Consider the following 26852-nt stretch of genomic DNA (forward strand, 5'->3'; position numbering starts at 1 on the left):
AATTTTATAAATAAGAAATGAAATCATTTACATTCCTCTGGATTCCAATCTTTGCTATTGCTTTTACTTACATAGCCATAAAGTTCATTTTACCTTGAGTTCTGTTTTTTAATTTTTCACTATTTATAAATTTGTTCACATGTTGAAATCAAATATATACTAGATGTTTTTACAGCAGTCTAATAGGGCTCATACTATTATACTAAAATATTGTATTTGACTAACTAACCTCATTGCTGGATACTTGGTTTGTTTCTGTTTTTTATAATACTACTATTAATACCTTTGGACAAGAACAATATAGAGTTGAACTTATTTGCATTTTCTCCAGCAATGTACGTAATGCAGGCTTTTCTGCATAATCACCAACTCTGAGTTCTTTCATTTATTCTCTATTTTAGTCTACAATGCTGCTTTAAATTTGCTTTGCTGTATACTGTTATTATTGGACCAAAGTTGTTCATTTTTCCATGTCTCCTTGTGAAAACTGTTTCTTCTTTTTCAAATGGTAACTTAAATGCCAATCCATGGATGGAATTAGATGGAGGAAGTTTTATTTACTATTATCCTCTTAGGGAGCACTGGCTTCTTTGGAAAATGGGAGTTTGTAGTCAAGGGCAAATATAAGAAGAGCTATTTTGAGACTAGGGATAACTTTATTAAGAAGGATGGGGGAATGAAAGAGGCAAAGCAAGAAAGAAGAGTGTAATGAAATAGTGAAAAGTCAACGCTACATGTTTTGATATCTGCTCTAAAACTTATTCAGATCTTAAAGTACTTTTAAAAACGCATGAAGTACATAATATGAATGGGTAGATTAGTTGTAGACACTAAGTTTAGAGAAGTAAAGGATGGAAAGAAGAAAGAAAAAAATAGTTTGCCAATAAAATATAGAAGGCAGAGAGCAGCAAAAATATGTGTGTGTGTGTGTGTGTGTGTGTGTATTTGGGAGGGCACAAATTCTGAGTAGTCTTTTTAATTTTTTAATTGATCTCCACCGTCAACATTGGGCTTGAATGCACAATCTCAAGAACAAGAGTCTCACACTCCACCCACTGAGCCAGTGTTTTTTATATCAGAGTAACTGGGTTTAAGATTTGGGTCAGATTTAACCTGAGTTTAGGGTACGCTGATGCCTGGATTATACATATTTATACATTTAAAATAGTAAGCTTTTTTTTTTTTAAATAGTAAGCTTTTAATAGTGTGTCACATTCAGTTTTTCCTGTCATTTCAAAATGTTTTTATTCTTGTAGTATGGAAAAATGTATCTTGTGTTCAATGGCATCCTTTCTTTTTTAATATCCACTAATTTATCTCCCACCCACAAAAGGGATGAATATGTTATTCTGGTTTCTTTGGGTTTTATATTTTATATTCTGGTTTCTTGAAGATTTACAACTTACATACTTCTTTTGAACCCATTGTAATTTATGGATATGGCTGCAATGACAATAGATCTAAGTTAATTCTTTTTCATATAATTGAAAAAGTTATGAGGTGCCTAGGTGGCTCAGTTAAAGATCCAACTCGGTTTCAGCCCAGGTCTTGATCTCAGGGTTGTAAGTTCAAGCCCTGCACTGGGGTCTGAGCTGGGTGTCCAGCCAACTCAAAAAAAAAAAAAAAAAAAAAAAGCTAGTTCACTATTATATAACTTCTGGTTTGTAATAAAATAAGTCATTATAAAGGTTTCAATCTATAATTGGCCAGTTTTTGAAACCCTCATGCACTAAAGCTTTTGTAATCAACTTTAACGTCTGGTTTAATCATTTTAATCTTTTTTTTTAAGATTTTATTTATTCATTAATGAGAGACACAGAGAGAGAGAGGCAGGGACATGGGCAGAGGGAGGAGAAGCAGGCTCCCTGTGAGGAGCCTGGCATGGGACTCGATCCAGGACCCCAGCATCACCATCTGAGCCAAAGGCAGACGCTCAACCACTGAGCCACCCAGGAGTCCCAGCATTATAATCTTTTAAGAATTTTTTCAGAATTTCTGAAAGAACAATTTGACATTTTTACTCCCTTTCAAATGCATTTCACTATCACTCCAAATCTGTCAGGGATTTAAACTGATAACAAGAATCATAAAATTTAGAGCTGGAAAGTATAATAGGGATGACCTCATTCTACTTTGTGATTTAAAGGTGAGAAAACAGAGGCCAAGAGAACTTGAACTGCCTTCCCAAAGTCACAGTTAGTTAATTAACAGCAGAGCTGGGACTATGACCCTTGTCTCTAGTCATTTCAAAACATACAATAGTAAAAAAGGAACTGCCTTTTATTTTTACTTTAAATCTCTTCACTTTCATATTTATGCTAACCCATACTAAAATAATCTCACCTTTCATTTTGTGGACTTTAAATGAGCAGGTCAAAATTGTAAAAGAGGATAAGAGTGGAAGTTTGCCACCTACAGGTCAAAAGAAAGAAGAAATCTTTAAGGTTTTTCCAAAGTAAAGCTCTGATGACCCTTATAAAGCAAAGGTGTGTTTTAAAACATTTCTTTGGGGGAGTGGTTCTCAATACAGCATGAGAAGACTTTTATCACGGGGATGCTGCCTTCATTCTCATCCCTGTTGGTCTGACAAGCTTCTATAGGGTTCCTTTTCCAACAGTATGTGGTGCTATGTTTGTAAAAAAGAATGGCAGACCATTGAACACTGAACACTATAAATCCATAAGTAGAAAGCAATGAAAATGTTTCTTGGCAACACCAGACACTCAACCGCTGAGCCATCCAGGCATCCCTGGATTAATATTTAAATGTGAAAGATGAACAAGACCATAAAATTACTACAAGTCTGTATAGGTGATTGCAACATAATCTTGGAGTAGAGAAGATCTTTCTTCTTTTTTAAAAAATATTTTATTTATTTATTCATGGGAGACACACACAGAAAGAGAGAGAGAGAGAGAGAGGCAGAGACACAGGCAGAGGGAGAAGCAGACTCCATGCAGGGAGCCGGACATGGGACTCGATCCTGGGTATCCAGGACCACACCCTGGGCTGCAGGCGGCGCCAAACCACTGTGCCACTGGGGCTGCCAGAGAAGATCTTTCTAAACATAACACCAAAGGAAGAAAATCAAAGGAAAATATAGATATTTTACAAACATTAGAGATATAAAGGAGACCACTGTTCTTTCTTGAAGATTATGTAAGATGAGATCACATTTTCTCACAAATTAGTCAAAATTTTAATAATAAGATCCTTATTATTTTAATAATAAGTGTTGACAAAGGCCATGGAAATGACACTTTAATTTGCGGAGCCTTTTAAAAGAACAATGTGGCAAAAATATATGAGAAATGCTAAAATGTCCACCTAACTTTTGATCCAATGTCTATCTGTAAGAATTTATCCAAAGGATATAATCATGAATAAGAGGTAAGATTCAATACAAATACATTTTTTATAGCCTTGTTTATAACACTAACCAAGCTGAATTGAACTAAATGATAGGATATAGGTTAAATAAATTATAGTAGGTTATTATACTGGGGTAATATGATGCCATTATAATTATTTTACTGAACTCTGATAATGTGGGGGAATCTCTTAATATATTACTTGACAGAAGTAGATTTTTTGGCAGCATGCTTAGTATGAGCTGACTTATTAATTAGAAAAAAACACATATTCATCCATATATATAGCTGAGGCCTCAGAAAACTGCACACCAAATATTAATGGTGGTTACTCTGATGTGTAGGGGGAAAAGAGAGTAAGAGCTTACTCTAAAAATGTTCTTGAAGAATAATGAAAAGAATTTAAGGATGAATGTGCTTTTTTTTTTTTTTTTAAGATTTTATTTATTCATGAGAGACAGAGAGAGAGAGAGGCAGAGATACAAGCAGAGGGAGAAGCAGGCTCCATGCAGGGAGCCCAATGTGGGACTCGATGAATGTGCTCTAAAAAGCAAAACAAAACAAAAACAACTCCCAGGATGGAAGTGTAAATAGGGAAGAGAACAAGGTAGTACATAGTTAAAGGAAAAAAAAAGAATAGGGTCTGGTTATGAGAAAAGAAATAAAAGTACTTAGGAAGAATGGAAGTGCCAGAACATGTAATAAAATTGATCAATGATACAGTCAGATGACAGAGGTAGGTGTCTGGAAGTAAAGTCACAAAGGGGCTCAGATAAGTCAGCATGCTTGCTACTTGTACAACATGGACTTTGTTACCCCACGAGTCAATCTAAAATGGTTTAAAAAACATTCTAGTTTGGGGATCCCTGGGTGGCTCTGTGGTTTAGCGACTGCCTTTGGCCCGGGGTGTGATGCTGGAGACCGGGATCGAGTCCCACGAGTCCCATGTCCAGCTCCCTGCATGGAGCCCGCTTCTCTCTCTGCCTGTGTCTCTGCCTCTCTCTCTCTCTCTCTCTCTCTCTCTGTCTCTCATGAATAAATAAAATCTTTAAAAAAATATAATTTAAGTAAAGACCTAAGGTCTCTAAAAAGCTCCATAAAAACATATTGCTAAAAGTTCACAGGCAAAAACTCGTTTAAAAATAACAAAGAGGGATCCCTGGGTGGCGCAGCGGTTTGGCGCCTGCCTTTGGCCCAGGGCACGATCCTGGAGACCCGGGATCGAGTCCCACGTCGCGCTCCCGGTGCGTGGAGCCTTCTTCTCCCTCTGCCTGTCTCTCTCTCTCTCTCTGTGACTATTATACATAAAAAAAAATAACAAAGAAACTAGAGTTTTTAGAATGGCTCATTGAAACATATTTCAAAACGTTTGAGGGTATGTCACTAAAATATATATTTTTAAAGTCTCAATGCTGTTACATATAGAAGATAGGGCTAACCAAAATCCATTCGATTTTCACACTTTATTATTGTTTTTTAAACATACATTTGTTTGTTTGTTTATTTATTTATTTATGTGATCTCTATACCCAATGTGGGGCTCAAACTCAGGACCCTGGGATCAAAGGTCCCATCATTCTTGCTGAGCCAGTCAGGAGCCCCTGATTTTCACCCACAAATGAATAATTTGCTCCTAGATTTCTGCCATATACAAAATTCGTATATTTGTGTTTGTTATTTGTGTACCCATTAGCTTCTAGAGAAGTGATATTCAAACTTTTTTGAATACATGACCCAAAATATGCATATTTATATATATGCATATATGTCCTACCAAACTAATATATATAAATTATATAACATAAAGAAAAAAGTTAAAATTACAAAAAAAAAATAGGTAGTAGAAATTCTAAGATATTCCTCTTGCACTACATTGTACCTTCCTGTCTGTGCCTCTGCCCTTCTTCAGAGATCACTGGCTGCCATTAGGGTCTCTCAAGATCCACCGCCAAACTATACCTCTGAAGTAGCTGTATAACTTGGGCAAGACACGTAGACTGTGTCTCAGTTTATTTGTAAAATGAGGATAATAATAGAGCCTGCTTCACAGAACTGCTGTGAAGATTATGTGAACCAGTGCCTGTAAAATGCTCCTTATCATGCTTGGCATGAAGAAGTAGTCTTTAATGGTAGATACGATCTATGATCGATACTCTGCAAGGAATGATCCTTCTTTAGAAGATCGCTGAATTAAAGTTGATTATATCTTGTATTTTAGGAATTCAAGTTGTATCATATAAAATAATGCATGGAGATATGTTAGCTTTTATTTTTCCTTATCTCTGTGCTTTTTTCCTACATTATCTCCTTAACTAGGAGCTTAGTGCAAGATTTTTCATATTTTTGCCAAATTGCAACTGTGTATTTCCTCTGAATATGTGGATTCAGTTTCCCCAAGGAAGGAGAGCAACTATTTTGTATTAAAAAGACCATCTCTTCATATACTATTTAAGTTATAGCAGTGATCAATTCTGGTGGCACATCATAATCATAGAGGAAGCTTTAAAAACCCATATACCCAGGCCCCAATTCCAGAGCTTCTGATTTAATTTGTCTAAAGCCTCCCCAAGTGATACTAAAAGTACAGTCAGGGATTGAAGACCATTGAGCAAAGGAAAAATGATCACTTCATGTCAATGGTTCTCAGTCTTGGCTACATGTTGCAATCACCTAGGGAGCTCTTAACACTACCCATGCCTGGTGCCCTAATCTCAGACTAATTAAAATCTGTGGATGTGGTCAGGACATTAGCAGTCATAATAGCTCCCCAGTTGATTCCTTTTTTTTTTTTTTTTAATTTTTATATATTTATGTTAGTCACACAGAGAGAGAGAGAGAGAGGCAAAGACACAGGCAGAGGGAGAAGCAGGCTCCATGCACCAGGAGCCCGACGTGGGATTCGATCCGGGGTCTCCAGGATCGCACCCTGGGCCAAAGGCAGGCGCCAAACCGCTGCGCCACCCAGGGATCCCTCCCCAGATGATTCTTATTTGAAGCCAAAGTTGAGAAATATTGCTCTATGTAAACAAAACACTAAAGTAAAATATCTGGCAATCATAATAAGAGCTTGACAACATGATTTGGAACAAATGACACACACACACTTCAAGGGAGGCTGACAGAAGGGTACTGTGGTCTACAATCATCTGTTGCTTACTCTTGAGTCTCCCTAGGTTGGGCTTGGCTCTGCTCCCTTAGGCCAGCAAATCCATGTGGGATATAGTAGTCCTGCTATTCTTAGAAGTGGCCCACCAGGGTCAGTAACTATTTAAAAGGGTAAAGCACTACACCAAATCTACTATTATTTTTTGTCATTATTATTTTCATCTGTCTGGTTCTTTTCTCCTCCAAGCATCTTGAGAAGTGAAATACATCTTGCCTAGTACTCTCCTTTCCTATTGCTCTCATCTCTAAGGTAGGCACATTGACCATTTTCATTCATGGGCATTATTTCTAATCACTATAAGAAGGGCAAGGGAGGAAGGGCCACTAAAATTGTAAAGCTAGGAAAGGGACAGAAATCTCACAAAACTCCTTTATAATGAAGTTTCAAATGCTTGATTTATTTTCCTAGATATTTGCATGCAGTTTATATTGAGTTATGTTATAAGAATGCATATTTATTTTTTTAAAGATTTTATTTATTTATTCATGAGAGAGAGAGAGAGAGAGGCAGAGGCACAGGCAGGCAGAGAAGCAGGCTGCATGCAAGGAGCCTGATGTGGGACTTGAACCTGGGAATCCAGGATCACACCTTGAGCCAAAGGCAGGTGCTCAACCTCTGAGCCACCCAGGCATCCCAAGAATATATATTTAAACCTCAAAGTCTCTTTAAGAATACATTCTACAGATAAACAGATTTCAGAGAAGTTAAGTGACTTGCCCAATGTCACACAGGGGGCAAAGTTAGATTATGAAAAAGTTCTCCTAGTTTTAAGTCTAATACTTATCTGACTACACTAAAGTATACTTTGGAAGCTGATAGATACCTCCTTTTTATCATTCTTTTATCATGGAAGGGAGAATTTCTAGTTGGTCCATAGGAGACTGATCTGTTGCTTCCAGAACCTGAATATAAGGTTAAGTTCTGGGGGGTTTAGCAAACATCACAAAGTGGTGACTGTGGTTATTGGATATCACCCCAGGGGAGATGTCTCCCAAATCAGTAAGTTAACATTCAGAGCAGCCATGGGATGCTGTCATCAGAGACAAAGTCTGAAATATAATTGAGTAAAAGCAAAGCAGTGTCTAATTAATTAACACAGAAGTGAGCAAAGAGCTGACCTTCCTGGTCAGTGGTGGGTGTTGCGCACTGTTCTGACGAGAGGTGTCTGGCCAGTGCTGCATCAGAGAGGTCCCTTGGCTTCAGTTCGTCCAACAAGCGATATTCCTAGCTTCCCAGAGACTTTCAGACACAGGAGAAAATAATTCTTGGTTCACTTCATGTGAGTATTGTTTTTTTCTAGTAGAGTTATGTTACAAATATGAAATAGCATCTTGTTTTACACAATTCTCTGTGAATTTGGTTAGTACAAATTAAGAGTTAATTCCTCTGATGATTATCTCTTGTTAACCTGACAAAAGTTTGTGGGCCTGGAAAGCTATGCTCATGAAAACCCTGCCATTTGGGGACTGCAAGGTGCTGGCACTCTGAGAGACCCTGGAGCCCTTTGACCCATCATTGCTTTCCCCTCACGTGACAGAGCCTTTTAGAGTCGAACGATGGCATGAACTAGCGAGCCAGGGACTGCTCTGAACTTAAATGAGTCATTAATGGCTTTGTAAAGTTCCAGAGGGTGACTCTAATGTTATACTGGTCTGTGCTTTGTACAGGAAAGTCATTCTTTGTAAAGATGGGCCATTTAAGACAGCATTTTTTTTTAATATAAATTTATTTTTTATTGGTGTTCAATTTGCCAACATATAGAATAACACCCAGCGCTCTTCCCATCAAGTGCCGCCCTCAGTGCCCATCACCTAGTCACCCCCACCCCCATAAGACAGCATCTTAAAAAAAAAAAAGATACAGGGTAGATCTCTGTTATGGAAATTTAGAGGGGTTTGTAAAGGAGATTCCTCTCTTGAGTTCCTGGGAAAGAAACTTACTTTACCATGCTTGCTCTGGACTCCATGGGCTCCTGTTACTTGTAATTTCATCCAATTCTTTTTGAGTTGTGTCAGTTGTCATTCCATAACCTGTTGCTTGCCATCTAATTTCTGAGACCTTAATTTCTATTGTGCGCTGCTTTTTCAAAAACTTCAATCTAAATGATTTGACTCATTTAAAAATATTTTCATCTGCCTTATAGCTAGAGATTTTTTCTGGTTAAATTCTCATGGTCTGTTCAAAATTCTTTAATCCATTTTAATCTCTTTTCTTGTACTAAGGTCATTTGAGGTTAAATATTAGCATTTAGTTTTCCCCCATGTCCAAATTACAGGGATTTTTGTGGATCCCATCACAGGAGGGGTTTCCTATGGAGATGTGGATGGGCCATGGTCAGTTTCTCAGTTTCATTGTTCATGGTCTCGCTCCTGTTATAGATGAAGAACCAAAAATATAGCCTTTTTGTGTAACCCTTCTCTATTTGTCAAAGCTAAGACTAGTTGGAAATATTTTCTGCCATTAGCTCTGTGTTTCCTAGAAGTCTACAGTCCTTGCCTTCAAGGTTACATTTAACAACTTCAAGGTTGTTATTTTTAGAGATCTTTTCATCTTGATTCTGCTGGCCACCCAGCCTAATACAAAATGTCATTGTTTTACCATTCCCAATGTAAATTTCCCCTCTCCTTTATTCCAAATCTTTCTGTCCTGTTCTATTTTATTTCTTTCCAACATTTTTTTCCCTCAGAGTATGGCTCAGTCATCCTGGGAAGAAGCATGTGCTGAATACTTCTGATATTCTTCAGAGCTTAGACCACTATAGTGCTAGTCAATTCTCTTCCATCTACACATACAGTGGGGTTGTTGTCACTTTGCACTCTCCCAGAATGTGATGCCTGTGTCTCAAATTTGTTTACCCGTATTTCCATTCAGGTGGAATCCTTTCAACAATTTAGGGGACAATAGCTCACAGTGACCAGTCCGTAATCCTTTCACTCTTGCTGCTTCCCATTTCCTTTTTGCTTCTGCCTCTGTCCAGCATCTAGGTAGGCAGGTACACCTGCCCATATTCTGAATATTTCATTGCTGGAATTTCTTAAAGATTATTTTTTGATGAGCCAGTTAACCCCTGGTCCAGGAAGAGTTATTTATATTTGGAAAGATTGGCTATCATGTCACTGTAGGATAACTGCAATCCTCTTCGTAGTTTATAATATTAAAGAAGCAGACTGGTCTCAAAGATGTCAATACTTCTTTGGTCTTTTGAGAAATGTCTACCTGATTATGCACACGGGTTCTTGGAAAACCCACTTACTTAAATGAGTCGAGTTTATGTGAGGGACTGCCTTCTGCAAGGACAGAACAGTTCCTTGAATAATTAAAACTTAAAGGTATTTCTTGTGAGAATTAGAAAAATAGCTGATAAACCACATACTATTACAAAGCTTTTTACAATCTGGAAATAAAATGAACTTACAAATCTGTATTAAAATGACACTTCTAGTGTCAAAATAAAGTATAACAAGATTTTATTAAATATTTAATAGTATTAATACATGCAAATACCAACTTCACAAAAAATCTATTATATGAAGTGAGCTGAGCATCTATATTAATATTAGTGGTGCTCCTAACCTTTATAATATTTTAACAAAAACTAAGTGTTAATAGTACACAGGAGAGTAAAAGTATCAATACCTACACAAGTGAAAATAATACACCTCATTTTTAAAAACAGTTCAACACTTAATGTTGTTGTTATTCTAACTCTGAACAAAGACAGTACATATAACTGGAATGATTATCTGTGCAAGATTTTCATGTGACCACATTTAAGACAACCACTAAACCAAAAGCTATATTCTTTCACCTGAATAGAAGATAACCAAGTTATATTTTTTAATACATTTAAATTATCCCTATAAATAAACTAGACATTCTTCTCGTTTTGTTGGTTTGTTATTTTATAGAAAAAGCTTCCTATTATCGTTAATACTTAGAAATATACTCTGGAGACAGGTAAAATCTTAGTGTAAACTCCAGCTCTACTACTACTAGCTGTAAGTCTTTGGGCAAGTTTCTTAACCTTACTAAACTCACTTCCTCATCATACAATGGAGAAAATGAATGTTCCAAAGATTGAGATAATATATGGGTTATGGGCTGAATTGTGTCCCCTCCCCCAATTCATGTTACCTCAGAAGTGACTGTATTGGAGAGAGGCTCTTTAAAGAGGTAATTAAGTTAAAATGAGGTCATTAGGGAGGGCCCTGATCCATTATGACTTAGTGTTCTTACAAGAGGAAATCAGGACTCAGATACAGAGGGGAAGACACTGTGAGACACAGGGAGAAGACATCCATCTACAGCATGAAGGATGTCTGTGAAGGAAAGAGGCCTCAGAAGAAATTGACTCTGACAACACCTTGATCTCAGATTTCTAGCCCCCAGAATTGTGAGAAAATAAATTTCTGTTGTTAAGCCCCCTAATATGTGATATTTTGTTATGGCAACCCTAGCAAATTAAAGAATTTAGAACAGTGCTCAGAACATGGTAGGTAATCAATAACTCAATTACTACTGTTATTATTTCCCCAGAGCTTTTCTAATACTCAACTCCACACAAAATTCAGTTCTCACGATGTTCAATTTATGGCTAGTAGCAAAAGAGCAAGACTGTTGGGATACACAGAATGCTATGGGCTCTCAGCATCCCTGCGTGTTCTTGCTGGATTTGAGCTCTCCTTTGCCAGGCCATTTCTCATGGATGTGTTTCCCGTGAGTAACCTTGAATTATGACATAATATCTCACTCCAGACCAAGAACAGCATTACTTCTGCTTAATGCAATAGTTGTTATTTGCCCAAGTTAGGCATTCCTCTCCTGTAATACAACCTATTGTGTATGCAGGCATTCATCATGGGCTCTTTATGTCACCCCTGTGAGACTTGAAAGGACTGATGACCAACACAAACCCATGTGAAGCTCTGGCCACTATAATGTCATTTGTTTATGATCCAGGATTCTGTTTTTTGCCAGTATCCTATTAAATTTTAACTGTTAAAGGGGGCACCTGGGTGGCTTAGTTGGTAGAGTGTGTGACTCTTGATCTCAGGGTCATGAGTTCAAGCCCTATGTGGGGCATACAGCTTATTAAAAAAAAAAAAAAAGCATAAATAAAAAGCTACTCAGAAACAGCCTGACAAAGATATAATAAAGACTAGCAGACCGGTGTGATTTAAAAAAAAAAATTTTTTTTTAACTGTTAGCTTGTAAACAGGGCAAAATCTCAGACCCTGCAGTTCTTGATTGTTTTGGCTGAGAGCCATGGTTTCTGAAAAAGATGAGGGCCTCAGTGGGCTGGGTTAAGACTCCCTGGGACCCAACAGTAAATGTCTCATTTAACTAGTGGGAAAGAGGAAGGGGAATGAGTCCCCCACTGTCCTACCTGTTAATTTGTGTTTGGAGGCTTAGCAGTGAGGAGGATTAAAACAAACCACCCAAATGGTGTATTGTTGTTGCTAACTCATTTCAGGGTGGGAAGAGCAGATGTTAATCTGATAACAAGGCAGCATATCCAGGGCTCTAGTCAAGAAGTTTGGCTGTTGCTGTCAAGGGGGTCCTCAAAGCTGAAACAAATCTACCAGCAATAAGGAAATAAAACTTCAAGGAGACCAAAATCACAAGGTTGTTGAGCATAAGTTGGGCAGCTCATCCAAACCAAAAGTATATGCAAAGTGTTCCTAACTAGCATGGGCCCATTCTCTCCCTCCACACTTCTTGATAGCTGACCTCAGCTGCTTTAAGGAAAAGCCAAATGTGATGGGACAACTTGGGGGAACAAAGTGACTCAAACTTTTATAGCTGTTAGATACAGCTCAAATCACCATTCTACCCAGTCCCATAGGGGAAACTGGAATTGGACATATGTTTGTCAAAAGTGCCAAGGGCTACAGGACACTGAAGAGGTGGTGTTACATGAAAGGTAAGAAAAATCTCCAGAGTCTGGGTGTTCTCAGATACTAGGAAGTGCACACCTAAAGAAGTTGGTACCAGCACTTAAGACAAGGCCAGAAAAGAAAAAAAAAGTCTCCTTGGATGCAGCCCTTACCCCTTGCTCCTTCCTAAGCAACCAGCCAGGGAGATAACATAATTCCTTGGCAATGTTAGAGCTCCTAATGTGTCAATGTTAAACTTCTTGGTCTATATTCCCATATGGGGAAAAAGTGACTGAAGTCAACTGGTAAGATTAGCACAAATTGTTATGAAAATACGTAACTGGTACTGAGGTGTTATATGCTTATACTGTAAAATGCTTATAAAGTTCTAGAGATTTTCCCATCAAGATATTGCTGCAAATAGAGGAATGAGACAGATTTCCTCCATCTACTATTGTGCCCTAACCATTTCTAACCTATTGATTGGTTGGGATTCAGTGTGAGTGCCTCTATGCTCTGATATCCCGAATGTTCACTATATAGATGATGTTCTGGTAAAGTTAGAAGCTTGTCTTAATGGTTCTGACTGTGGCCATTATTAACTTCCACCAGCAGACGTGGCTGCTAAACCCAAAAGTAGTTTCTCAGTATCATTTGGACAGAGTCATAGCACTTAATCTCTCTGGGAGTCAAACAAACAAATGTTTTCTCCTAATTAAAACTCTTATCAGTACTGGAGGTAGTTCATAATGCCATCAAGGGCAGCTGCTAGACTAGATGTGAAAATGTACAAACACAGAAACCAGGACAACCTTGTTTTAATCTGACTGATCTTACGCTTTCCTTAATGTTTGAGTAGCCTTGGATTTTGCCATGTATAGCAACTGAGGCCGCAACTACTGGGTGACACCACCTATCAAATCTATATAATGGTGATTCCTTTTTTAAAAAGAATCTTTAAAAAGATTTAAAATCTTTTAACGATTTTGTTCATGAGAGAGAGATTGAAAGAGAGAGAGAGAGCAGAGACAGGCGGAGGGAGAAGCAGGTTCCATGTAGGGACCATGATGTGGGACTCGATCCGGGTCTCCAGGATCACACCCTGGGCAGAAGGCAATGCTAAACCACTGAGCCACCCGGGCTCATCCATATAATGGTGATTCAAATCAGGCTTCACAACAAATTCTCAAGTAGAGTGACCTCACCCCATTGGGGTTATATGCTGGTATGTGGGGAAAACGGGCTATAGATCTCTTCATTAGGGAGGGGGGATATATATATATATTTTTTTTTTTTTGGCCCATCTACTGCCTCCTATAATTTTGTCATTGACACCAAAGATCAGCAACTCAAAGCTCCCTTGTGTGAGTCATAATGTATGATACATTGGTCTTACAATACTTCAGGCTAATAAAAAGACCCTCCTTCTTTGGAATTTAAAATTGACTAAATTCAAGACCCTAGGGGACATGACTCGAGGTCATTACTAGACTGGTTTCATCCTGCAGTTCAGCGTCTATGGATAGTATATTGATAGTAGCCTTAACTAACTGCTATATGAAATCAATCAAATAGATTTGGTATTGACTAAACAACTTGTTTGCCAGATTAATCAGACTGGCCAATAGAGTGGCATTCTTCATGAAAATTCAAGTTTGACCAAGAGCATGTCAGATTAAAAAGTGAGTAGCTGGAAGAGGCTATCCATTATGGGCTCTGAATCACACATTGCATACTTTCTGGGTATGCCATGAATGCAAGGACCCGATCTATCTTTACCCAGTCCATGTCTCAGGCTTGTGTTAACACTGAGCAACCCTGAAGTATGAGTTAACAGCTGCCCTTGGACAAAAAACAGGATTGTTTCTGGTCACTATAAAAGCAGTTAATGTCTCAAGGTCAGTGTTCCTTTTCTGTAACACAACCCACTGCAAGTTCAGGCTTTCATCACTGGCCTTTTATGTTGCTTTTATGGGGCTCAGAGAAATGGGAACTGATACAAACCAACAGGAAGCTCTGGCTACCACTTTCACTGTAAATAATAAAAGTGCTTTGTCTCTGATCCAAGTGTCTCATGTATTCTGTAGCATGTAACCTGTGAGCTAACCTGTGAGCTTGTAAATCGAGTATTGAAATCTCAGGCTCTGTAGTTATTGACAGACATCAATAATTTTCTTCTTGGTATTGGCTGGCATTTTAGGCACTATGGCTTAGCTACTAGGAAAATTATAATAGCATGATATATTACAAAATATATTTTCTGAAGACTTAGCCAATAACACTACAAAAATAAAAAACCCTCTGTTTCATGTGAATTTAACTGTGTATGTCCAAGTCCAGTAATAATTTCACTGTCTGTCTGAAGTACTAACAGTACTAAATCCAAAGCTCGGCGCCATGCCTCAATCTTCGGTATAATAATGTCATAAATGCTTGGAATCTGTTCCAGTTTATTTGAAATGCTTGGATTAAAAATTCCACTATTTAGTTTATTATATTCATTCAAGATGTAAGACGAAGGAGAGCCAGAGTCTCTGGCATTTTGTAGATGTTGCTGAATGAATGTGCTGGCTTCAAATTCTGATGAGCAACTGGCAGTGTTATACATGAGAGTTGAAAGGTATCTGTGCCATCCATTTGCTAGGCAGTTAAGCACAGTTGGTCTGTATAGTGCCAGAGATGAGGCCAGCCAAGAGGAAGTATTATGAAGCCATCCTGAACAGACATGGTTTCTTTTACTCAGGGATTGCCCTGCAAGAATTTGAAGATGGCTAAGACACAAAAATTCAACTGCACCACCTCCAAGGAAGACCTTTTGCTCTCTTAGAGCATGATACAGACGATAGGCACAAGTCCAGAACCTATCTTCTTTGGTTTGCATCTGTGCAGTGACTGGGCTGGTGAGCACTACTGTAACCAAATTAATTCCTTCTGTTTTTATCACAATTGTGATTACGTTGATCCTATCTATGACATCCGAGGGAATACTTCTCCAAAAGGCCACATAGATCCCATTGCCCACACAGTTTTCATTTACTTGTGTAATATAGGTCACCTGTACTGCTCCTGAAGCTTCTGCAAAAGCCTGCATCACAGTGCTATTCACTGACCCAATTACCAACTGCTTACTGTGTATGCACCTCTCAATTAAGTGTTCAGACACATTTCCTTGTACCAGCACAAGATTCACATTGAATTTAATTAAGACCTGTAATACATAGTTTGTCCACACTTCTTCTGAGCTGTTTTGTTGAATCTTCATGCTTTCTAATAGCGTATTAATATTTGCGGCCTTATTAAATCCCAGGTGGCGATAATTCTCTGTGAGATCACCCTCAATGAGAATAACCCGGACCGGCTGATTCTCTAATTCCTTGATCAGAGTAGTATTAGAAATTGATACAACAGTGATAAATCCTGGACAGACACAAGAAAAAGTTTCAGGTACACCTGGTAGACAGCAAGTGAAGATTCTTGAAATGTCAAACCTAAATGGCATTGTACAGTTACCTTGCTGAATACTTGCATTCTGATATTGCAGCCGTACTGCTTCATCTACTAATTTCATGCTGTTGTGATCTCCATGACTCAAACCCATCTCCAACTCTACCAAATCATTACATCTGTAAGTATTGGGAGTAGCTGCACCATGTTGTTCTAGAAATCCATCTGGTTTGTTTATCCATTGATTATTGGCTGTCCTATTAAAATGCCTACTGTGGATTAGTATTGACTTTCTGTAATGGCTGCTTGCGAGCAGACTGTTCTTCAGAGTTTGAGGATTTTGTAACGTGTTTTTATCTGCTTCAACTTCAGTCTGACGTCTAAAGAGTTTAGGTGATTTAACAGGTATCCCAGAAAGACTGTAAGTGGTCAATGATGGAGAGGCAACATCATTGAGATCATGCTCTTTCTGTAAACCAGTATCTGAAGGGATTTGTAGAAAAGGGCACAAACTGATATTAAATGTTTCAAGTCCAGAAAATGTCTTTGTGCTATCTAAATGGTCAAAGACATTGTAGATAGGTACTTGGAGGGAAACTACTTCTTTAATGCAAGAGTTCAAGCCTTCTGACATTACAGACACTATTACTGAAATGGGGACACCTAAATGAAGACATTCTTCAGCAGCACTGCTCCATGCACCAACAAGAAACAAAAGAGTACTGGTTCCAGTTTTATATGTGTTATTTTGTGCTTGAACTGCTTCATTGAGAAGTTGTCCCACTGCACTGGTTAAATCCAAACTTTCAAGAAGTCTTATGGTTGAACTGATTAACACACTTTCATGACACTCTTCATCTATAATAAATTTGGATGATTTTACTGGGCCTAGGAAAGTTCTTCCTGTTCCTGCAAATGATGAAAGTTGTTGAAGTCCCATGTGCCTTCTTTTATTTATGACCCTGCAAGCCATCACCATGAATCATCATCTGCAAATAAAATAAAAACTTGGAAATTTATTCAGTGTAATTCATGATTATAATTGTTTATAAAGGAAAAATCAGATATAGTCCCTGCCTTTGAGGGGTTTCTGGGAGATATAGTTTCCATTAAGTATGGTCAGTGAAAGATACAGTATTACAATGACACTATGATACAGGTATGGCCATGTGGAGAGGGAACACTTCATCCAGTAGGGGAAGTGGATCATGAAGGCAATCAACCTGGTAGTGTTTCCAGAAGAAGGCAATGCCTGAAATGAGTCTTGAAGAATAATTTGAAAGAGTTAGCAACTTGAAGGAGTAAATGCACATATATGTGAAAAAACACAGTGTATTGGGATAATACAAGTAGTTTAGTTTTACAGGAATAAAGAAAATAGTAGGAAACAGGAGATGAAGCTCTAGAAGAGAAAAGGGGTTGAATCATGAGAGCATTATGTGCCATATCAAACCGGATCCTATGATGGGAACCACTGAAATGTTTTAGGAAAGGAACATTAAGAAACAGCTTGATATAGAGTGTGAAAGCATGTGCTCTGAATGTAGAAGTCTGGATTTGAACTTGGCTCTAATGCTTATGAGCTGTGTAGACTTCATAAGTTATTTAACTACTCTACCCTGTTTACACATCTGAAAAATGAGGACTATAAAAGAATCTACTTTATAGAGTTATTATAAGGAGTAAATGAGTACAGTGCTTATAGCAATGCCTGGAATATAATCCCTTCTGAGTATCACTACTACTATTACTACTACTACTACTACTACTACTACTACTACTAGTAGTAGTGTTTTGGATATATCCTCACTCTAATAACACAGAATGAACTGGGTGGGTGCCTCACTGGAGGTAGAGAGACCAGCTAAGAATCATCTATAGTTATCTAGATAAGGAGTGCGGAAGAGGGATGCAGGTGAGAGGATGGACTTGATAAGACTTAAAAGAGAAAAAGTTTAGCCCAATAAAGAGAACTTTTTAACAAAGTACTGCTTAATTGAAAAGCTGTCTATAATAAAATGACCTATCTTTTGAGGTATGAGCTCTCACTTAATGGACTAGAAGTAAAATTGTAGATAATATAAAATTCTCTTCCAACTCTAAGACTTCATAATTCTTTGAATGATATTTTTATCACAGTCTTTTAAATCCAAAATGTCAAAAAGCAAGCAATTTAGAGTTTTGATTTTCATCTGATAAATTTGTGTCTATAATACCAAGATTCATCCTTGAAGCTGAGGAACACCACTATCAGATACCTGAGATCAGAAGAAGCTATAACCCAACTATTTCTCAAGAGTAGCTTCCTATAAGCTTTCAAGGACTAAGGAGAAAAGCTAATAGAGCCTAGAAAATGGTATAATGAATTGCTTGAACTCAGTTTCAAATGTTTTTTTTTTCTTTTTTTAGTTTCAAATGTTCTGTAAAAATTTCAATTCTATAAAATAAAACTCTTGATACACCTAGGCACATGCCTAGACAGCATCAAAATACACTCTAGGACTCTAATACTCAAATCCTGAAACCCATCATATCTTAATTACCTGCTCCATATTTATTATTTCTCTACTTATCTAGTTTAAATTCCTACCTGTCAATTATTATAATCACTCCCTCGCACATATACTCTCAAAATCCTTATCCCTCTTTAGGTCCATGCTACTCACCTTGCAAAGCCACTAATCTTGATGAAATCCAACTCTGTCCACTCCATGCTTACCTTGCATCAACTGAAAATAAACAGAAAAACAAACACAACCACATTGGTATCATTTCAAACCTCAAATGGCCTTTATTGTTGCTTGGCAATCTACTTCCCTAGTTCATTTATCTTTTTTTCTTCCTGTTTATAAAAGGTTATTACATTTTGGGTTCTATTTTTAAAAGGTTTGCCTACCCCTGTGTACAAAAGATATTCTTCTATACTTCTTCTAAGACTGTTATGGTTTTCATCCTTTATGTCTCTATGAATCTACCTATTCTGGGTATTTCATATAAATAGAATCACACAATATGTGACCTTTTGTGTCTGGCTTCTTTCACTTAGCATAGTATTTTGAGGTTCATCCACATTGTATTATATACCAGTACTTCATTCCTTTTTATGGCTGAGAAACATTTCATTGTATGTATCATCTTGTTTATCTGTTAATGGACAATTTCAGTTGTTTCTACCTTTTGACTATTGTGAACTGTGCTACTATGAACATTTGTGTACAAGTGTGTTTGAGTATCTGTCCCCAGTTCCTTTGGGTATACACCTACGGGTGGTCACATGGTCATTTTACGTTTAACTTTCTGAGGAACTACCAACTGTCTTCCATAGCAGCTAAATCATTTTACTTTCCCACCAGCAATATATGATGAGGGTTTCAATTTCTCCATATTCTTGTTGTATTGATTTCCAAGGGCTGCTATACAATATTACCAAAAACTGGGTGGCTTAAAACAATACATATTTATTCTCTCAGGGTTCTAGAGTCCAGAAGTCTGAAATCAAGGGGTTTGCAGGGCCGTGATCCTTTTGAAGGTTCTAGAAAAGGCTCTTCCAGCTTCTAGCTGGCTCTTGAAGGTAACAAAACTTCAATATCTGCTTTTCTTTCATATGGCTTTCTTAAAAGGACACCATTAATTGTACTTAGGGCCAACCCTAATCAGGTATGACCTCATCTTAACTAGCTACTTCTATAAAGACCCAATTTCCAAATAAAATCATATTCTGAGATTTTGTGTGGACATGAATTTTGGAGGGAACACTATTCAACCCAATATGTTCACCAATACATATCTTCTGGTTTTTTGTTTTATTTTTTTTCAATAATAGACATCTCAGTGGATATGAAGTGATATTTCATTGTGGTTTTGATTTGTTTTTCTCTACAACTAATGATGTTAAGCATCTTTTCATGTACTGGTTGGCCATTTGTAATACCATCTTTGGAGAAATATCTATTCAAATCTTTTGCCCATTTTAAAACTGGGTTGTCGGGATCCCTGGGTGGCGCAGCGGTTTAGTGCCTGCCTTTGACCCAGGGCACGATCCTGGAGACCCGGGATCGAATCCCACGTCAGGCTCCCGGTGCATGGAGCCTGCTTCTCCCTCTGCCTGTGTCTCTGCCCCTCTCTCTCTCTCTCTCTCTCTGTGTGTGCCTATCATAAATAAATAAAAAATTAAAAAAAAAAAACTGGGTTGTCTTTCTGTTGTTGAATTGTGAGATTTCTTTACATATTCTGGAAACTAGAAACTTATTGAAATATAATTGATAAATATTTTCTCTTTTTGTAGGTTGCATTTTCGTTTTGATAATCACTTTGATGCATAAAATTTTCCATTTTAATAAGGTTGAATTTGTCTATTTTTTTTCTCGTTTCTCATGCTCATAGTGTCATATCTAAGAATCTATTGCCAAATCTAAAGTCATAAAGATTTAACCCAGTGTTTTCTTCAAAGACGTTTATAGTTTTATATCTTATTTTTTTTAGTTGTGTATCTTATATTAAGTTCATTGATACATCTGATTTTTGTACATCGATGAAGTAGGGGTCCAACTTCATCTTTTGCATTTAGATGTCAAATTGTCCCAGCATCATTTGTTGAAAGACTATTCTTTTCTCAATTGATTGGTTTTGGCATCTTTATCAAAAATCAATTGGTGATAGATTTTCGGGTCTATTTCTGGACTCTAATTCTATCTGACTGGTCTTTATGTCTATCCTTAAGCCAGGACCACATGATTCCATGACCTTGACTGCAATCACCATGACCTGAGCCAAAATTAAGAGTCATATGCCTAACTAACTGAGCCACTCAGGTGCCCAAGGACCACGCTTTTTTGATGACTGTAGCTTTGCTTATGATGGGCTTTGAAGTGAGGGAGTGTGAATCTTCCACCTTAGTTCCTTTTGTTTTAGCTTTTACATTTATAACTAATCTTAAGCTGATTTTTGTAAATGGTGTGAGGTAGGGGTCATTTTGTTTCTTCCTGGATATCCAGTTGCTCCAGAATAATTTGTTGAAAAAACAAGCTTGAAAAGACTTTTTTTTTTTTTTTGAAAAGACTTTTTGCTTGTTTTTCATTTCTAACATGTTTTGAGAGCTTATTAAGTATGAGGCACTTTATTTTATTTATTTATTTATTTATTATTTATTTATTTATTTTTTATAAACTTGTCTTTGGAAGTTTATTATTTTTTTTAATTTTTTTTAAATTTATGATAGTCACACACACACACACACACAGAGAGAGAGAGAGGCAGAGACACAGGCAGAGGGAGAAGCAGGCTCTATGCACCAGGAGCCCAACGTGGGATTCGATCCCGGGTCTCCAGGATTGCGCCCTGGGCCAAAGGCAGGTGCCAAACCGCTGCACCACCCAGGGATCCCTGAGGCACTTTATATACATTATGTAATATAGTTCTCATATTATGAGGTAGGCCCTATAATTTTTTAAAATGAAAAATAGATAAGTAACATACAAAATCGCACAGCTAGCAAGTCATAGGTTTTAGTGATAAACTAAAATCCAGACTTGTCTAATGCCAAAGTCCCATACTATTAACTACTATACAAAACTGCCTTCTAGCTGCCCCTCTATGAAACATGGTTCCACTGTATTTTCCACTTCTAAACCTTCTTGCCTTCTTCCAAGCCTGTTTACACCCTTACTATTGATATGCTCTTGTTCCCCCAAGCTTTAGAGTCTCTGTTTGTGGTTTCCTCTTTATATTACATTTAAATCACAACATATTACTGTATGAACAGAAAAGTCATAGAGAATTTAGAGCAAAAGGAAAAATCATGGGCTATTTCAAACTTATTCAAACTTTCAAAGTCTGTATTTAATTTATGTGAAAATAGTCTTCCCAGAGAAGACATGAAATTATTTAAACAAAACTAATCTAAAAGTAAAACGTTACATAAAACTGATCTCAAAATACTCAATTATTTCACTTATATGTGGAACCTACAAAACAAAACAAATAGAAAAAGCAGAAACAGACCCATAAGTATAGAGAACACATGGTGAATGCTAGAGTGAAGGGGTGTAGGGGATGGGCTAAAAGGGGTGAGAGGGGTGGAGGTACATGCTTCTAATCATGGAAGGAATAAGTCACAGGGATGAAAGGTACAGCATAAAGAATAGAGTCAACGTTATTGTAATAGCATTGTATGGTGATAGATGATAGCTATACTTATAAGGTAAGCATAACATATAGAGATGTCGAATCAGTATGGTGTACCCCTGAAACTAATATAATATTGTGTCACTTATATTCAATAAAATATGAATAAACAAATACATATTCAAGAGAAGTGATGTTTCAGGATTTGAAGACTCTACTCCAAATTTCAGCAGGAATTAAAAAAAAAAGTCTTAGCATTCCTTAGTAAAGCTCCTAAATTATTATTTTGAAAAGATTAATCAACAAAATAAAAACTCAAACAAAAATCCCTCATCTTCTAAAAAGTTGTATATAAAAAGGCAACAAACAGTAAAGGTAATGGTGTAATAGATCATTTTAAAGATAAAAAACACCTGGGGCAACTTCTCTTGTCATTGATTTGACACATTCTGAATTTTGTTCTGTGATACATTACCACAAACAGATGTTTTATTATTGGGTTCTCTAACAACTTTACTTGCCAGTTTAATGCTTCTTTAACTTCCTAAGTAAGTATGTAATAAAAGCACAGTCACACTACTTCACTGGGTTTTGATATCAGAAGCGGCCTTCTTTTCCTAATATCATGTCTAGTCTTATTTAAGGCCTCTGGTTTAGAATATTAAGACATGCAATGCTTTTCAGGGGTTGAATTTTTTAAAATATTAATATTTTCTGACAAGTATGAAATCAACAGGTTGTGCATCTCCAGTCTATTCCCAACATAGCAATCTAATCATATTCTATTACTTGAAAACCTTCAACTTGAAACATAAAGGTTTTCACTCCTTTGTCTGACACAGAAACCCCTTTAAAAAATCAACTCAGATCCTTTCGTTCCTCTGCTCAAAATCTTCAAAGCCTTCCCACTGCACATGGAATGAAAATCAAGGTCTTAATAAAGCTCTAATCATCTGCATTCCTCCCTCTTACACCTCTTTGTTTCCTACTATGCTATCCCTAGAGCATTCTACAAGTCATCTCCCTAACTTAGAGTTTCTGTTCTAGTTATTCCTTCTGGGATGTTCTTCCTTGAGAAATCTATTGCCTCACCAACTTTAAATATTTACTCAAATTTACCCTTTTCAATGAGGCCTACCCCTGAGCACCCTATTTAACAGCACAAACTCTTCTTTTCCCTCTGCACTTGGATTCCTTTAACCGCTCGACTTCCTTTTTTCCATAACACTTACCACATTATAAAGTAGTACACAGTTTACATATTTATTCATTTATTATTTTCCTTTATTGGAATGTAGTTCCAGGAGGACAATTTTAGTCACTGAGGTATCCCACATACCAAGAATATTGTCTGACACACGGCTGACACTCAATAAATATTTGGTGAGCAAATGAATGAATGGCATTCACCATATTTGCTATCTTACCTTTAGGTACAAAATGACAAGATCAAACAGATGCCGCTATCAGTATTATTCTCCACAAATTTAAATTTCAATCACCTTTAGAGGTTATGTGATTCCTATTTGGCACTGCCTTAGGTGAGACCCTTTATTTTACTTTATTTAAAGATTTTATTTTATTTTATTTTTAAGATTGATTTATTTATTCATGAGAGATACAGAGAGAGAGAGAGAGAGAGAGAGAGGCAGAGACACAGGCAGAGAGAGAAGCAGGCTCCATGCAGGGAGCCCGACGTGGGACTCGATCCCAGGTCTCCAGGATCAGGCTCTGGGCTGAAGGCAGTGCTAAACCACTGAGCCACCCGGGCTGCCCTGAGCCAAAGGCAGATGCTCAACCACTGAGCCACCCAGGCGTTCCTAGGTGAGAACTTTAATTGCTTCCAAAATGGTTCCTCCTTCACATGGTTGTCAGAATTATCTTTGCAAAGCATAAACCTAATTAAAGCATTCCATTATCTAAAAACATCTATTTATCTTAGAAAATAAAATCTTTACTCCTTAGTTTGACATAGGTGTCCTATAATCGGACCTCAGTATAATTTATGACTCATTTTCCACCTTTCTTTATGAATCCTAAGATCTTGCCTCACTAGAACACTTATTTTCATTTTTACACATGCTATATTCAGATTTGAATATCCCACCCTTTCTTCATCTTGGCAAATGCTATATATCTTTTATCACCCAAGGCAAATGCCACATTTTTGATACAATCTTGTCCAATGCCCCAGGAAGTCCAGCCTCCTTCCTGGGCTCAGTCACTTTCTACACACACATGTACTAAAGCATTTAGCATCCTGAATTTAAAACTCTGTATCTATGTCTGTCCCTTTCTCTCCCACTAATCTGTGGGTTCCTTGCTTTTATTCATCTTTATACTCAACACTCAGTTCCTTTCAAACTCCATAGTTGACACAGTATAGGACATGTGAAAAGCAGTAGGTAAATTTAGTAGATTTAAGGGTGCCAATGGATTTAATATTTTCCTAGACTAATCATTATCATTACTATTACTAATGTTTTATAATACAATTAGATTAGTAATGGCTATTTTTCAAGACTAAGTATTTCTTACCTAAGAACTAGAAATTGCAATCTGAGCCTATCATCAAAAAAAATCATTGTTACTAGAAGTTAGCTTCCTAAGTATAAGACCCTAAATCATAAAGTGATATCAAAGCAGGTTAACATATTACTCAGCCTTTGAACTGCCATGAGATTAAACTTGATCTAGGTTAGAATTTGATTCTATATATTTGGTCACTATTCATTTCTAGGTCTCAGAAGTCCCCTTAATATTAGTAGTAAAGATGAAGTAAATGTCCTTAAAACTAATCAAGAGCAACTTTCCCAGTGAGATTATGGCTGAAAAATCAATATACAGTTAACCTTTCTAGGGGGCCCAACCACTGCACAAGTGAAAATCGAAACATAACTCTTACTCCCCCAAACCCTAACTACCAATAGTCTACAATTGTTTGGAAACCTTACCAATACTATTAGTAGTCAATTATTACATATTTTATATGTTACATGTATTATATACTGTATTCTTACAATAATATTTTTCTGATTTTTTTTTCAGTATCTCTAGTGTCTTAATAATATCTCTAGTATCTTGTAGTACCTCTACAAGGTTCAACTGGTAGTTTTTTTCAAATTGTGGCAAATCCCCCCCCCCCAAATCCACATATATGTAGGCCCACACAGTTCAAATCCTTGTTGTTCAAGCAAGGGTCTACTGTATTATAATCAAGCGAATAAACACTTTACTTAACTCACAAAATATCTTGAACTTGTGTAATTTTAATTTCCACTGCAACTTTATACATAAAAAAATCACTTCCTATATTAGAATAGGTGATCCCTGGGTGGCTTAGCGGTTTAGCGCCTGCCTTTGGCCCAGGGCGCGATCCTGGAGTCCCGGGATCGAGTCCCGCGTCGGCTCCCTGCATGGAGCCTGCTTCTTCCTTTGCCTGTGTCTCTGCCTCTCTCTCTCTCTCTATCATAAATAAATAAATAAGTAGTAATAAATAAATAAATAAATCTTTTTTAGAATATTAGAATAATCTTATCAGTTTTCCAGAATCCTAACGTGTTGTTTATCTATGATTACAAAGCCTGGGTAACTGGGATAGAAGGTGAACCAGACAGGATGATGGTTTTGGAGAATGTGCCGTGTTTCTACATATTACAATAGGAACGGTGATTTGGGAGACTGCTTCAAGAATGTACTTTGCACATTTTACCTGCCCTACCTGCAGGAGGTTAAGTGGGAGAAAGGGGAGGGGGAAAAAACCCAGCTAGGTAAAAATTAATGTTCCTATCAATCCACTGCTGCAGAATCCAGTATGATTCCTGGAAAATAAAGTACTTACTCTGCAGAAGGCACTGCAGGAGGCATAACGAGAGCCCTGGTGCAGAGCCCTGATGCGTAAGGAACAGGGCTGCAGGTTTGAGGAGCTATCTCCTCTTCATTTCTACCAGGAAGTCAGAGGTCCACCTCATTCTCTCCCACCCTTTAGCTAGTCTCTGACCGGATTCACGACTGGACAAACCGACAAGTCCAGCCCCGTGGACAAGAGTTTGCTTGGAGCTGCAGCAGTTAGGGGCTGGCCAGCAGGATTATGAGGCTGCGTCTCTGCTGGATACCAGGCCTGGAAAGCCGCCCGAACCTCATTCATTCAGCCACAGGCATGGCCGAGGGTGAGCCTGGGGGGGGGGGGGGGGGGCGGGGGAGGTGTCTGATCGTGATTTCGGTTGGAGCCAAAGTCCTACCGGCCGGCAAATGCTGCAGCGCTGGCAAGGGCGCGCGCGGCGAGGCGAGGCGAGGCGAGGCGCAGCCCAGCACCAGCCCCGCCCGCCCCCGCCCGCCCCCCTCCACCCCTGCGGCTGCCGCGCCGCATCCCTCCGACCCGGGCAAGAGGGAAACACTACAGGCCAAGCCCCAGGCACGGAGGCCAAAAACTATCTAGCGGCCCTGGGGAAGCTCAGTCCCCTCCACCTCCGATAACCCCAGCAGGGTCGTTAAGCCAAGACTGGATCAGTTTACCCGGCCCGCCAGGCCCCGGTTCTCATTCTTTCTCCCGGGGCTCGAAGAGGGCAACAAAGCAAACGGGCTCTCCGCGCCTGCACTAAAGACTTCTGGAAGTACCTCGCGACGAACCTCGCTCCTCTCCGTCCTCACGCGAGGCTCCAGACCCCCGCTTGCCCACCTCGGGCGGCGGCGTTCCCGCGGGCACCCGGGCGCCGAGGATCCGGGCCGAGGACGCCCCCCTCTGGGCCCGCACTCTGCGCATGTGCGAGGCGGAGCGAGCCCGCGGCCGGCGGGGTGGGGCAGGTCTCTAAGATTACCCCGACCGAGAGTTCTGCCCGCGGTCGGCTCGGAAAAGCAGAGCGCTACTCTATT

General features: G+C 38.3%; 1 protein-coding gene across 4 annotated transcripts; it reads right to left on the bottom strand.

Annotated features, from left to right (window-relative positions):
• Positions 1 to 9961: 9961 nt before the first annotated feature.
• BBS12 (Bardet-Biedl syndrome 12) lies at positions 9962 to 26782 on the bottom strand. 4 transcript variants are annotated; one of them, XM_077861127.1, is made up of 4 exons: positions 26496 to 26580; positions 25822 to 26155; positions 18524 to 18586; positions 9962 to 16846 (listed from the first exon to the last, which is right to left on the bottom strand). In XM_077861127.1, exon 4 carries the CDS (start codon positions 16834 to 16836, stop codon positions 14695 to 14697), a length of 2142 nt encoding a protein of 713 aa, XP_077717253.1. In that variant the 5' UTR covers positions 16837 to 16846; positions 18524 to 18586; positions 25822 to 26155; positions 26496 to 26580; the 3' UTR covers positions 9962 to 14694. The 4 variants fall into 4 exon arrangements, with proteins under 4 accessions (XP_077717253.1, XP_077717251.1, XP_077717250.1 ...); XM_077861125.1 differs by lacking the exons at positions 25822 to 26155; positions 26496 to 26580 and adding an exon at positions 26610 to 26782; XM_077861124.1 differs by lacking the exons at positions 25822 to 26155; positions 26496 to 26580 and adding an exon at positions 26598 to 26782.
• Positions 26783 to 26852: the final 70 nt, after the last annotated feature.

The sequence above is a fragment of the Canis aureus genome, chromosome 20, assembly GCF_053574225.1.
Source record: "Canis aureus isolate CA01 chromosome 20, VMU_Caureus_v.1.0, whole genome shotgun sequence".
Classification (NCBI taxonomy): Eukaryota; Metazoa; Chordata; class Mammalia; order Carnivora; family Canidae; genus Canis; species Canis aureus.